Genomic DNA, 13,547 nt, shown 5'->3' with positions numbered 1-13,547 from the left:
ATGGCTGGCTGAACATCTTCCATAAAAATTGCTTTTTGGATGGAATCCTTATTTCTTTGAAAAGAAAGGAAAATGTGAAGCTTGGATGTAATGCATTCAACAGATGTCTGCTGTTTCCGAGAGATTCCACTTAGTTCAACTTAAAAAAAAAAAAATCAAACTACTGTAACCCAAAACTTTCTTAACTTGGGTGCTTTCATTTTGTCATTTTTCTGGGCATCTCTTACCAACACAAATGACAAAAACACCTTCAAATCTCTATTCAGAAATCACTTATATCAGATCACACAATTATTGCTCAGGGTTGTTAGGCAACAGATCAATTAGATCTCTAATCACTATATATAATATTTGTTAAATTAAGCCAGAAAATATAAATGACACAACAGTTTCTGCCCACCAATTCTGCCCACCAGTTCTTTGAAGTCCACCAATAGTACTGAACTGACAAAAACAATGAATGAAGAAATTCTCTTCTTGCATTATATAATGTACTGTCATCTCATACTATAAGACATTTTTGCCCACAGTTAAACTGGAAGAATTTTTCACCTGTAAAGTTTACCAAGTGAGACTGTCTTAAATATGAAATTATCAAAAATTGCCGCCCCCCCCCCCCCAAAAAAGTCATTGTCAGGACGTCATGGGCAGTGGCTCTCTTTCAAACTAATGGTAAATGAGACATTGATTCTCATCTTCCTGTCTTTGGATGCTCAGGCATCACATCAAAGTGGAGATCGGAGCACTTCTCTTGAGGAAGGGCTGTGGGATTGTTTAGCCTGGAAAAGAGAAGAGTGAGGGGTGACCTTTTTCAGCACTTATAAATACATAGAACATGGCTGTGGAGAGGACAGGGACAGTGCTTTTTCTGTAGGGCTCAGTGATAGACACAGAGTAACAAACAGAAGGTGGAACACAGGAAGTTCCACTTGAACATGACGATAAACCTCTTTGCTGCAAGAGGGAGGGAGCCCTGGCACAGGCTGCCCAGAGGAATTGTGGAGTCTTCTCTGGAAGTTTTCAAACCTTCCTGGACACATTCCTGTGCCGCTTGATAGACGTGTATCTCCTTTAGCGGCGGGTAGACTAGATGATCTCTGGAGATCCCTTCCAGTCCCTACCATTCTGGGATTCTGTGATCAAAGAAACCAACCCCAGCTCCCATTTAAGACTGCTATTATTATTGCTGTGCATTCCTACAGTACCAGGGCACTGTGATGTCGCCTTCAGACACAATCTCTTTATGGAAACTGACTGAGCAGCTTTTCTCATCCTCCTGTCAATGCAGCAGAGAAGTATTTAGTTAAATTAGGGAGAGAAGGGAAAACAGTGAGAGTCTGCAGAAGGACGTTTGAGCAGGTGGAGGAAGGAAGGAAGGAAGGAAGGGAGGCAGGAAGATAGGCCTTTGTGGCTATGATGAAGTTGTATCCTGGGCACCTCACATGCAAAGTGGGGGGAAGCGGCTGTTATTATGTGTGCATGCTGGCACTAAAGCGCTGAGTCGACAGAAACTCCCTGGGATGAGCAGCATGGAGGCTCTAGTGAGTAGGGGGCCACAATGCCGTAGATCAGCCGAGGTATTTTTAACAATTATTTTGATATAAACAGCTCTGAACTTGAGGAGCTCTATGTAAATGGGAAGCAGTGGGGCTTGTAATTAGATTTGTGTACACTTTCATAAATTGCTGGGAAACATCAAAGCCATGATAGAAGGCTGTGGTGCACTTTATTTCCTTCTTCTGTTCTTCTGTTAATTGAATGGTTGATGTGTGGATAGGAAGTGTTGGCTTCGTGGAGTACTATTTACAGACCCGCTGACAGCTGCACTGTGAAAATTAACAGGAACAGAGCAGCCTCTGTCACAGCTCTTCCCATGAGGGACTTGCTTCAAATTGGATCATTTCTTTCATAGAAACTTTCCTCATCTCTCCTCTCTTCTTCACAACTATGCACACACATCCAGCTGCACACTCCCCTTCTCCCTTCAGGCTCATGGCAGCCTTTAGTGCTAGGAAGGAGTGTTTGTCATTTCCAGAAAGTTGGGGGAATTCCACTGCAGTTCAGAACTTGTAGCATATTCCACTTCCAGCAAGACACATCTTCAAGAAGTCAATCAAATCTCTGAGCCAGGTGTGTTGAGATACAGCCACATGTTTTCAGGTCTCACTTCCACAGGAACAGGCTCTTCTTAGAAACTCTAGCAGATTTCCTCTCAGACTTCTACTGTTGGAAATGTCGTTGTTGTTGATCTTACATGGAACTGCTGTGTGCTAAGCACCACATAAACCTCTTACAGGACATTTCCCACACTCAGCAGCTTACCAACTAAAGACTAGGGACGACTTGGCTGAATCACATCAAAGCATTTGTCAAAGTATAAAACTTGAGGTGGTCAGTATTTCTCTTACAGTTCTTACATCTACACTGCCTGTCTTGAGGTAATTGATGATTTAGAATAAATACCCAAAATGGCCGCAATTAGATCATCTGAATGTCCCTCTAAAGCATAAGACATAAGAGATAAGCAAAAGAAGCAACAACACAATATCTGGGAACTAACTGTCTTATAAACAATTAAACATATCTATTCAGTTCATAGGCAAGGTCACAGCAATTCTTGTTCCTGATCCCAGTAGAGAAGTAATAACCAGTAATAACCTGAGCATCTAAATCTTAATATTTACTTCGACCTGGAAAACATAGAATTAAGAAGGTCAAACTTGGAGCCATCAGTCCACTACCCAAGCATGTCCTCAAAATACCCAGGTAACATAAACTGAACCACAGACAAACCCATACTACAAATAGATAACAATAAAATAGACTGTGATTCAGAGTATCAATTAACCAACAAAATTTACTCTCATTGAGATTCTAGCATGGGCTCAAATTCTTAGTTAATAAAAGCCACCTCATGACAGTCAGTAGAGAGATAGTCACTGACCCCCTCAGGCTGTCTGGGTAAGCAGGGAATGGGAAAGTCATTAAGACTTTAGTTTTACATTAACATAGAAACATAAAAGGGGGATTTTCAAAGGTAATTCCAGGTGAAAGTTGATGAGAGTCCAGCATCTAAGTGTCCTTTGTACCTTGCAGCTGGATTTGCCCTAGTCACTTTCCCAAAGTCACGAAGTCTAGGACAGAGGGTATGATCAATGCAAGTCCGTCTGCTCTAATTTATGCAGAATACTGAGGCCCTGTTTTACGCTGTTGATATTTGAGAAGCTGATGAAAGAGAACACAGATTTCAAATCAGGCTCATTTTTTCTCTTCACTGTTGACCTTCTGCTCTCTAAAGAACTTGCACTCCATGCAACATCTTCATGTAACACAAACTAACTTGTTTAACCCAGGGCAACACATAGCACATCCGTTCTTTCTGTTAATGCATTAGGAACCCATTCATAACTCACCAGCAGCAGGCCTGACTCTTCCTCTAGTAAAGGGTTATTTTTCTGAAAATGCTAACCTAAACACCATTTATAAAGTCATGTGTTATCTTTTGGGATGAAAGAAGCAATAGATATGTAATACCTGGATGTTAGTTTGCAGTCATTTCTTCCATCAAAATCCAGTGACTCTTGATAGCTCAGTCTAACTTTTAACAGCAAGTCCTTGGCTGGAGGGGGAGTAAGGTTCATAGACCATTGCACCCCAATGCTGCCACCAAGACAGCTGATTCTCCAACTTTTGGACCAGTAATTTCCCCAGTGTTACCAGAATTTCCCTTAACTGTTTCTATAAAAAAGAAAATCACACAACTGTGTTTTCTGCCCCTCCCTTTGTTTCATAAATGAACTAATAAATAACATGTTTCTTGATCTCAGAATAGAAATCCAGGCATCCTGGCTGCCTGACAGAGGATATGAATCATACTGGCACCAAAGATGGCCTTTGCTTCTTAAGTCACATATCTGTAGCCACGTAGACATCTGGCAGAACAGTGAAGAGACTTGTGGGATGTTACAGACTCCATTCACCACCTTCCCTGGCTTCCTTGCTCCCTCTGAACTGCAGCATTCATTGATTCTAAATGGGATAAGAGAGAGAACTGCTCCCGAGTAGCATGGTCTCTCTCCAGACAAAAGGATTTAACTGGTACCATCACGTCTCTTTATGGATCCAAAGGGAATTGGAAACTATATCAACAACCATAGAGGCAGCCAACGGAAAGCAGGAGTGGGACCATGACACTGCTGACCATTACTTAAGTCCTGGTGTCAGCTGCTGACCTTGTGAGGCTCACTGCACTCAACACTTGTCTCATCTGGGCAAGATTAGGACTTGTGGGGGTTAAAATAGTTCACAAGCACTAATCTTACTGAGATATCAAAGACATTGAAATGCTTCCATCCTGGAAGGCATAAAATGGTTCCTGTCACTACTTTCCTCTAATAAGGATGTGCTCTTCTCATCTCACCACAAGGAGGAACAAAGATGTTAGTGTTAGGTCTTAACCTCTCTGCTGATTTTGGAGGGCGTTCCTTCTTCCCCTCTTCCCTTCCTCTTTCCTTTGCTCCAAGCCTCATTTACATCGCTGGGATTTGCCCTTTGATTTAAGCGGTCTCTGGATCAACACTAAATTGCTCTGGATGCATCTGCTTTTTTCCCTTTTACCCAGGCCTACTAAGTCATGTGGATTGATAACATAGATTCTTGTAGGGAAAACAGAAAGATCTTAGTAATTGGTAGACTGTTATCCCTACACAAAACATAGCCAGCATTCAGTGATTCAATAGCTATTACTCAGATGGGTTTTGCAAAGATTAAAAAAAAAATTAAGAAGCAAAAATGTATTTAGATCAAAAAGAGTAACATTCAGATAAGGCCTTCTTGTGTGAACAGAAGTCCACACAAATTCACAAATGCACAGCATTCTACCAGATATCTATGCCTTTGCTTCAGATGTCCTCTGGTAAGTGGAATCAGGTAAGGGAATATGCTTGACTTGCCATCCCCAAAGTCTGTGTGGTACTCACAGAAATAGTGGTTGTGAGGTCTCACACAGCTTCAAGTAGATATGCTTCAGTCTTGGTACAGTGGAATGTAGTAAGGGCAGATGCTTCAGTAGAAACCAACTTCTTACTCCACCAGAACCAGCAGAAGTTCACAGAATTTACTTCATCTCATAGCTTCAGTTGACCAACTGTTTCACCATATGAAGGCATGGATGATATATCCCTGCAAGTGGAATCATTTATTAATTAATGACCATGTGGTTGTACAATATTTGACATCTTTCATTTAAATATGTTGCAAAAATACGAATACTTCTTACTATCCCAGTCAAGCAACATGCTTTACACCACGATAGCCCAGAGTCATACAGCATGACAGCAATCTGGGATGCCCAGACGTGTAGAGTATTTGCAACTCAATGCCACTGAAACGTTCCTTTATGTCACATGTACAATTGAAATTTATCTGCCCAGCTTGCCAGTCCTTCCTCAACACCTATTTCCTTACAAACCCTCTTAGACTGTTAAAGTACTCATCCTGAACTGACAAGCAGAGTCCAAAAGCATCAGGGGCTCCATACCTGGTCAAGATGTTGCTTTGCTGTGACAGTAGAGGATGCACTCTGTGGCTCTGGAATTGTTCCACTTATTTTCATCTTGCCTATTTACCTATCAGGAGAGATCATACTAGCTTCATGGGACCCTATACTGTAACTAACAAATATTTTCTTAATAGTAATAATAATTTCTTAAAACATTATATCAAGCCATCATTTATTGCTTTAAGAATTTTGTCAGAGAAAGTGTATTTTTAGTAAACACAGAACTAAGCATACCTTATCTTCCAAACTATGTTACACTTATTGGGAAAGCAAAACCTCTAACATTTTCTTTTGAATTCTGGATTTCAAGGTTCTCTTCATATAGACAAAAAAGAATTATTTATTGTTTTCACATTGCTAAATAGCAGGTTAAAGTTTCCAGTCTGTAGGTAGAACAACACTTTCCACTTCATAATGCATTAAGGAAGGCGAATGATTCTGTGAGGACTTTTATCATCCATAGACTGATCTGAAAAACACAGAGCCGCTTGAAGAACTCTGCTTTGAAGTTCAGGTTGTTTGGATATCTGGCTTTGATTTGAGGGGCATACTAATGCCCAGGTTATATATTGAGTTCTTTCTAATTAGAATTGGGTACAGTGCCACCAGGAGCCAATGATTCTGTTGCCCTGTGGAAAGTAATAACTTTAGCTCAGAGAGACACCTGCTAAGCAGTGTATGTGCAAGTAAAACCTAAATCAAGCTTTCACTCCAAATAAATTACTGCTCTGGAGACCTGTGAAGTACCTGCAGCAGCTCTCTGCTTAGACATTGCATGAAGTATCCCCTCTACAGAGGGAGCAGCATTATCAGAGGGTCTGTCAGTCCAGCCTTGGATGAATGCCTCCTTTCCCCACTCTGTCTCTGTCACTCTCATCTCAAGTGTGTCTAAACCAGCTCTCAGGACTGTACAGGGGAAATCACTCCTAGTGACTGCCATCCTACTCATCTTTCAGGTGAGACATGAAATTGAAGCCCTGAGTAGAGAAAAATATAGCGCATATCACAAGGAGGGAGGGGTGTTAGTCCTGGTCTTCTGGACATCTTCCAACATGGATAATTACATTTCTACCCAGCTAAAATTCCCTCTGCTCTACAGTTTTAATTGGACAGTAGTTTCTTTTTTGCTTGTCTAAAATCCCAGGTTAAGGTCAAACCCCCACTGGCTAATCCAGCAGCCTGGTTTTCAGTAGAGCTACACAGACACTTCCAAAAAAATATTTGGTTTTATTTTCAAATTTAGAAGGCATCATACCAAATAGCCTGATCTGACAGAGTCCAAAGTAAAGAAATTCTCCTTTGGCTTTTGAGCCCTAACATCAAGGATCCTTGTGTGGAAATACTGACCTGAACAGCTTGCTGAAGGTCAAAATCCTCCCAGATCTGCTTCCCAGTCACAACAGGAGTGCTAAGGCAAAATTTCCAACACAAGCAGCCCTATTTGCGTGGTGACACTTAAGAAGGCAGTCTGGTTGCCCAAATGAGAAGTATTCATATCCACTTATTCATTTAAGCATCTTAGCTGGTGTGCACAGTTGATCTTTTGGAAGGTACTTCATCAGATCTCTTACACTTAAGAGCTTTACTCAGCGGAACTTTAATGTAGCAAGCCTTCTTCTGGTCCAGAACTTTAAACTGGTTCCATTTGAGCTAACCGAGACGTGAAGTTCCACCTGTATGAGAGAAACACCCTTGCAGTAAAGTACTTCAACGTATGCTTACCTCTAACAGCACATTAATTAAGGTTAAAGTTAAACGTGTTTTAATGGCTTTGGTTAATTAGGCCCAAAATCATCAGTTTTGCAAGAAAAAAGATATCTAACTATCTGTAGAGACTGTTAACCAACTAAGTTGGAGGACTCTTGTAGGACTGACAGAAAATTCAGGCATATATTCTGCAAGGAAACATCTTCACAAAACTTTTCGTATGAATATAGTTCTAAGGAGAAGCAATTTTCCCTGATGCTGCACAGTATTTTTTCTCCTGAAAAGCTTTTGCTTAATTTGTGTATACACTCCATTTAGAAGGCAATAACAAACAGGACACAGTCCCAACAACCAGGCAAAAGATTTGTTTTCCTTTGCCTTTAAATGAAATATCAATGGATGGATATTTTATTTTTAGTTGAATATGAAATTTCACAAGCGACCTGTCAAGCTCCTGTTTTCAAGAATGACTTTATTTCACACATCAAGACAGGCAGGAAAATTAGTTTTTCCCACAGAGGACTCTGATTAGGGATTACAAAGTGAGTGTGGCGCAGAGTGATTTTTCCTCCATCTTTCCCCTTGCCCCACCAGCCTAGAGAGCATCTGACTCTGCTGACTAAGGGGAACAATTCGTTATCACATGTAGGGGGATGGGAAGCAAGATAGTAATTTTAAGTAGATTTGCTGGCCCAAGAGAGAATAGGGAAAGCATAATAATACTTAGTCCTTATATTATTCTTTTCATCAGTACATATCAAAGTGCTTGAAAAAGGAGGTTGATTTGATGGGAAAGGAGATAAATGCTAATTCCAGGTAGCCTATTGCAGAGACATCAGCAGGAATGCTGACTTTCGTGATAGTCTTCTTTCACTGTGAATCTGCAGGGCAGAGAAATAAACAAGTCCTTCCCTCAGTAAAATGCAGAATTAACACACAGATTGCAAAGTACATTTCCAACATTATTGACTTACCCACTGTAACTCTCCTGGGGGCTGGCAAAATAGAAGGTCTATCCAACAACCAGAGATAGCAAGAGGGAGATTATGTATTACTAATAAATGACTGAGGAGACAGGACCTATTGCCTTTGTCAGCAGACAATGGCTGATTTACACTATAGTTTAACTGCTTGCGGAAGCAATAAATAGTCCAGATGAAGGGCTCTGAAGTTTTACCCCCTGGAAAATCTGGGCCATTCTGGGGCATTTCTAATGTCATCCGATGGATTAGTGAGAATCACTGGAGTAGAAAGTAGTCTTACTTTGCTATAGATGAACTGCACTGTTTGACTCCCCTGTGAAAAATCCTGCACTGGGTGATCTGATAGAGTTTACTGCCTGTTTTCTTTTGGGACACGTGAAAGGTCTGCACTTGAGGAACCACATACATAAAGCCTCAATCCCAAGGTCAATCTTCATATTCCAAAGCAACTCAGCATCTCTACTGGTTATATATCTTTAATCACTTACATGTACATCTCCTTGAAGAGTACCCTTAAAATAGCCTAATTTTTCTCCTCTGTCTTTGTAGTGTGTGATCTAACCTGTTTCTGTTTTGTTATGGCCTTTCTGCCCTGTGTATATGATAGTGATGTTCAAACAGGTCTGAAGTCCTGCTGTGACAGGCAACCCAGAAAAACATCTCGTAAGAGGCAGTCTCAGATCCCGTTGGGTCAAACGGCTGCTGTGTAGTCACTATGACTCATGTCAGGAGGGAAGAAAACTCCAGGGGCAAGAAATTCATGTGGAGGTTACCCATGTTTTCATGATGCCATCATACAATAAATAGCTTGGTTTTCAACAGTGTGAGGCATCAGCAATTTCCTGAGGCACTTCTGTGACCCTAAGAATTCCAAAGCAAATAGAGTTAGAAAGAAAAAGGGCAGGAAGAAGACACCAACTTATTTACTCTTCTCTGGTCTGCTAACTAGGTAATACTCATTCACTTTATTCAGTTTCAAAATCCTCAATGCTGCATTGTACCCACCATGCTGCAACTTCTCTTTTGCAAATCATGACAGCAGCTCTGAACAGCCCGATCTGCTGTGGACCAGTGCTTCCTCCAATACAGCTGCAAATAGGTTTAAATCATTAGATTCAGGTTACCAAACAGTCTCTTGGATCAGGGTTAATTAAATGAATGTTGAAATCTAATTAAGGACTAGTCCAGGTGATAATTAGCAGGAAATGTATGCATTAAAATATTCATTTGTCGATGAGCTGCAATTAAGAGTGTGATTTGGGGAAGGATCAATAACTTCATCATGTGATTTAAAAAAATGAAGTCGCCCAGCCTTGAGCAGAAATGCAAGGGATTTTTTTTCACCCACCCTGCTTTCTGTTTTATAATAACTTCTGAAGACTGCTCTCCACTGTTGAATAGAGCATTCATCTCTCCATTCCTTTGTTTTCCTGAAGCACTTCTTTCAACCCCTTGCTCTTCACCACATTGTTTGAGCAAGTTATAGATTTGTTAGAGAGAGACTAACAGGTCAAAAAGAAAGATTCTTTGCGAATGAAAATCACTTCCTCCCAGAACAGGCTACTAATCCAGGGGAACATAGCTCATTATGTGTCCTTAGATTGTTTGGGGTTTTTTAGCAAGTTAATTCCTCAAATCTTTATTCATAGCTGAGGATCTGGAGAGGGTACTGAATATGCATAGCTTGGACTTATATATATGTACATCCATAGATGTGGTTTCCTACACTGTTCTCAATTTGTAGCAGAGCACCTCTGCTTTCACAGAGACTATTTCTGGTTATAGGTACACAGGAGTGTGTGTAAGCCAGTTAAGACTCTCGGGCAGTCCTACCTCTGCTAGAGAAACGAGCCACACAACAGCCCATCTTCTCTGGCATGCAGCTGCTCTTCTTCTAAGCCACAGCCAGAGGCAGAGTTGGCAATTTCCTCACTGACTATTTCCATCAGCAAATACCAGCATGTTAAAAGGGAAGCGTACCATGAGAGTAGGGTGGTTTCAGCTGTTCTTTGTCAGTCTCCCGACAGCTCACCTGCCCATCTCCTCAGGCTCAGTGGCAGCCCAGCTTCTGAGGCAACTGTCTGCCCACTGTCAGGACTGCTGCCGGATCCCCCCTGCTCTACAGCCATCTTCCCACATGGAGACTGTGCTAAGGGGAATCAACCAGCCACATGAAGTTAGGACATACTTGGAGGTAGCCAAAAAAATATCAGTGCCTTGCTTCCTAAGCAGATCTGTTTCCTCCCGTTTATACCTCAGAAATTTAAGAATCTCAGTTAGTAACATTTCATCTCATTTTGGGGAGGAGAGAGATTTCTTTCATTCCCATTTTTCACACACTTCTGCAGCCAGCTCTGATGATCATCTGTAGTTCTGCACTGGTGTTGATAAGCCAAACATTGCAAAGCTTTCCTGAAAAAGTATAATATTAAATGTGGGTTCTTCTGCAGTAGCCTACGTTTCCTGCTGTTTGTGGAGTGGAAACTCAGATCCATCAAGAACTATTTTTACTCCCCTAAACAGTGCTGAAGAGATGCTGCTTCATGATGAGACATACACCCTGCTCAGCATACTGAATCCTGTCTTCAAGGCTGGATGTGGATTTCTAACTGGATATGGGGTTTACAAGAAACAACAGTGTGAAAGGGTGATCCAGCCCAGGGGGTCTTGCATACACAAAGTTAATGCATTTCATTAAAATGAATCAGTTCACAAATTTACCACACGAGGATAAGTATTGGACCAGAAAGTTTTCTAGATGTTAAAAGAATAAGGCAACCTTTGCAGAGAGAACACTAATGACAGCCTGGAAGTCTGAATTTCGGAGGAAAGTAGGAAGTAGCCTGCTGGCCTCAGTCATTTACCCTCCAGGGTCATTTACTTACTTCCTAATGCTCTCAGCCTCTTGCAAAAGTCAAGTTCAAAAGGTCTGAGAGGTTATCTGGAAAAAAATCAGCACTAGTTCCATCCTATGCCACCAAATCTATGTTAAATGTATGGATCGCACAAGCCAACGTCTATCAGGCTAATCCTCTTGTGTATGTTTTGTTTCCTGTCCTGCAGGGAGCCTCTTCAAGCCTGGTGGTGAAGTTTGCAGATACGGACAAGGAACGTACAATGAGACGCATGCAGCAAATGGCAGGACAAATGGGCATGTTCAACCCCATGGCCATCCAGTTTGGAGCATATGGCGCCTATGCACAGGCAGTAAGTAGAATTATTTCACTTGGAAAGTCCAGAGTAATGATGCTGTCTCTGTGCATGTTCACAGAAATGGGAACATTACCTAGAACTGCACAAAAAGCACACATGAGCAGGGGAACAACTGAGCAGAGGAGGAAGTAAATTCTCTGTTAGACTGGTTAGATGATAGAAACAAACTAAGCCATGCCATCCAGGATAAACAAGGGCATCTCCCAGGCAAGTCTCAGAGGTGGAATACCCGGTTCTGGCCACGCTCTGATCATATGTGTCTCCATGCAAGATGCTTCCTATGGCGTCTAAGCCATTGCTTTCAAATCCAAACACAACTAGCCTTTGAGGATTTGGACAAAATAGCCACAAATTCACCTTATCCTCATTCTCTACCCCAAGTCAGCACCAGCTGGTGCCAAAGAAGATTTGTGAGGGCACAGATACCTTTCCATACCTTCCCTGCTAGCAGGCCATACAGGCTGAGCTGAATGAGGGAGAATGGCTCTGCTCCACTGTGCCTCCTTGTGGGTACCTTTGGAGTGACCATGGGATAAAATGGCAGCTGTTGCAGAAGTTCAAAAAAGATTCATGAAAGCATGCTAGATAATACTAAAATGGACAAGTAGATATATGCACATATACAGTGGCTCCCCAAACCTGTATGATTTAACCACATTTAGGAAATGCATCAACTATTTGAAGTAGTGTTGTACTGTCTAACTTCCAATATCCTACTTATATAACAAACCTGGACCCAAGGCCCCTGAGAAAACGTGACTATACAGGGAGCTAGACTCTTGATGAATGTCTGAGATGAATGAACTAACTTTCCTTAGGCTACAACTAACTAGGACACGCAAGACAAGATCAGGTTTAGGTAACTTAGTCTCTCTGCCAGATATTGTAGAGGAACGTAGAAGTGATATCTGCAGCAGACACAGTGCTGTCAGAGGACTTTGACTGCCTTCTGTGAAGCAGATTTGCTATCAGTGACAGTTCATCCAGGCGTTTCATCCATTCGGTGGTAAAATTTGGCCCTTTTGTACTCTGTGCTAGATTATGTACAGGAGGGCAGTACCATAAATCCCATTTTCCCAAGCCACATCTTCCTGAATGAGGCCTTGTCTTTGGTGTACATGGCCAGCTCAGGAATTACACTCCAGTGTACCTGTACTACCTCTACCAGACTGACCACAAGGCTCTGCTTTTTACCCTGCCTGTTTCTTTCCTGTGACACAATCGATCTCTTATCCCATCAAGATGCTCTTTTTTTAATTTGAGGGCACTGAAATTTTTCTCCCACACTGAGTGTCCTGTGCCTCACTGAACACATGGTACAACCCAGCCTACCCAGCCTACTGTGTAGGCTGAGCTGTAGAGCTCCACAGAAGTCTCCTCTCCCAGCTGTACCTCCTGGTGCTACTCAGGATCTTTTTATTCTCTCTCCACTTAACATATTTTATTTTTCCATCTATTTTGCCCTCTTCATTTTTGTCTACAGCTGAAGACAATCTTAGCCTCTTCCTTTGTCCCCTGCTCCTGTGCACATGTGACAGAAGAGCTATCCCCACCCCAGCCTTAGTGTGTTTAACTGTCCCAGCCAGGGAAGGCTGCAGGAAGAGGAAAAGAGACAGTAAATCACATCTGTGTCCAGGTCAGTGGCCAGCAACCTGGAAGAGGGATGTGTTATCTGTGCCCCCAAGTACCAGAGCAATTAACAGAAGACAACCCATGAGTAGCCCAGGACAAACATCTGCAGAGGCTGTCAGGCAGGAGATATGGCTCCAGTGTTACACTACAGGCATTAATCTGGCAGCTGAAGAGATGGTAAAGACACCACTGGTCTGATGCTCTTCTCACAGTATCTTTAATCTAGAGTAATTATTCTAATTGCCAGTATAGGTTTATACTGATATAAAACAGGATGCATTTTGCAGCTTTACACAACAAAAGTTCCTCTCCACATATTTCTCACCAGATAATACAGGAGATTTTGAGGACAAGTGTTTGAGTGAGGATTTATCACTGAAAGGAGAGTGAAAACAATCCTGGGTCTGCTTCTTGAATTGAAACCAATGGCCATTTTTCCTATTTACTCCTGT

General features: G+C 41.8%; 1 protein-coding gene across 47 annotated transcripts in view; it reads left to right on the top strand.

Annotated features, from left to right (window-relative positions):
- The window catches only part of CELF4 (CUGBP Elav-like family member 4), a 688,894-nt gene that overhangs the window by 621,676 nt on the left and 53,671 nt on the right, over window positions 1-13,547 (top strand). For 29 of the 47 annotated variants that reach the window (XM_062019289.1, XM_062019309.1, XM_062019288.1 and 26 more), the window contains one exon: window positions 11,314-11,457. In XM_062019289.1, coding sequence (XP_061875273.1) covers window positions 11,314-11,457 — 144 coding nt within the window. The remainder of the gene's footprint in view (window positions 1-11,313; window positions 11,458-13,547) is intronic. The other 18 variants (XM_062019331.1, XM_062019311.1, XM_062019290.1 and 15 more) reach the window with 1 other exon arrangement.

This window comes from Colius striatus, chromosome Z, assembly GCF_028858725.1.
Source record: "Colius striatus isolate bColStr4 chromosome Z, bColStr4.1.hap1, whole genome shotgun sequence".
Taxonomy (NCBI): domain Eukaryota; kingdom Metazoa; phylum Chordata; class Aves; order Coliiformes; family Coliidae; genus Colius; species Colius striatus.
The sequence above is the reverse complement of the archived record's forward strand: the minus strand, read 5'-3'. Positions and strand labels throughout refer to the sequence as shown.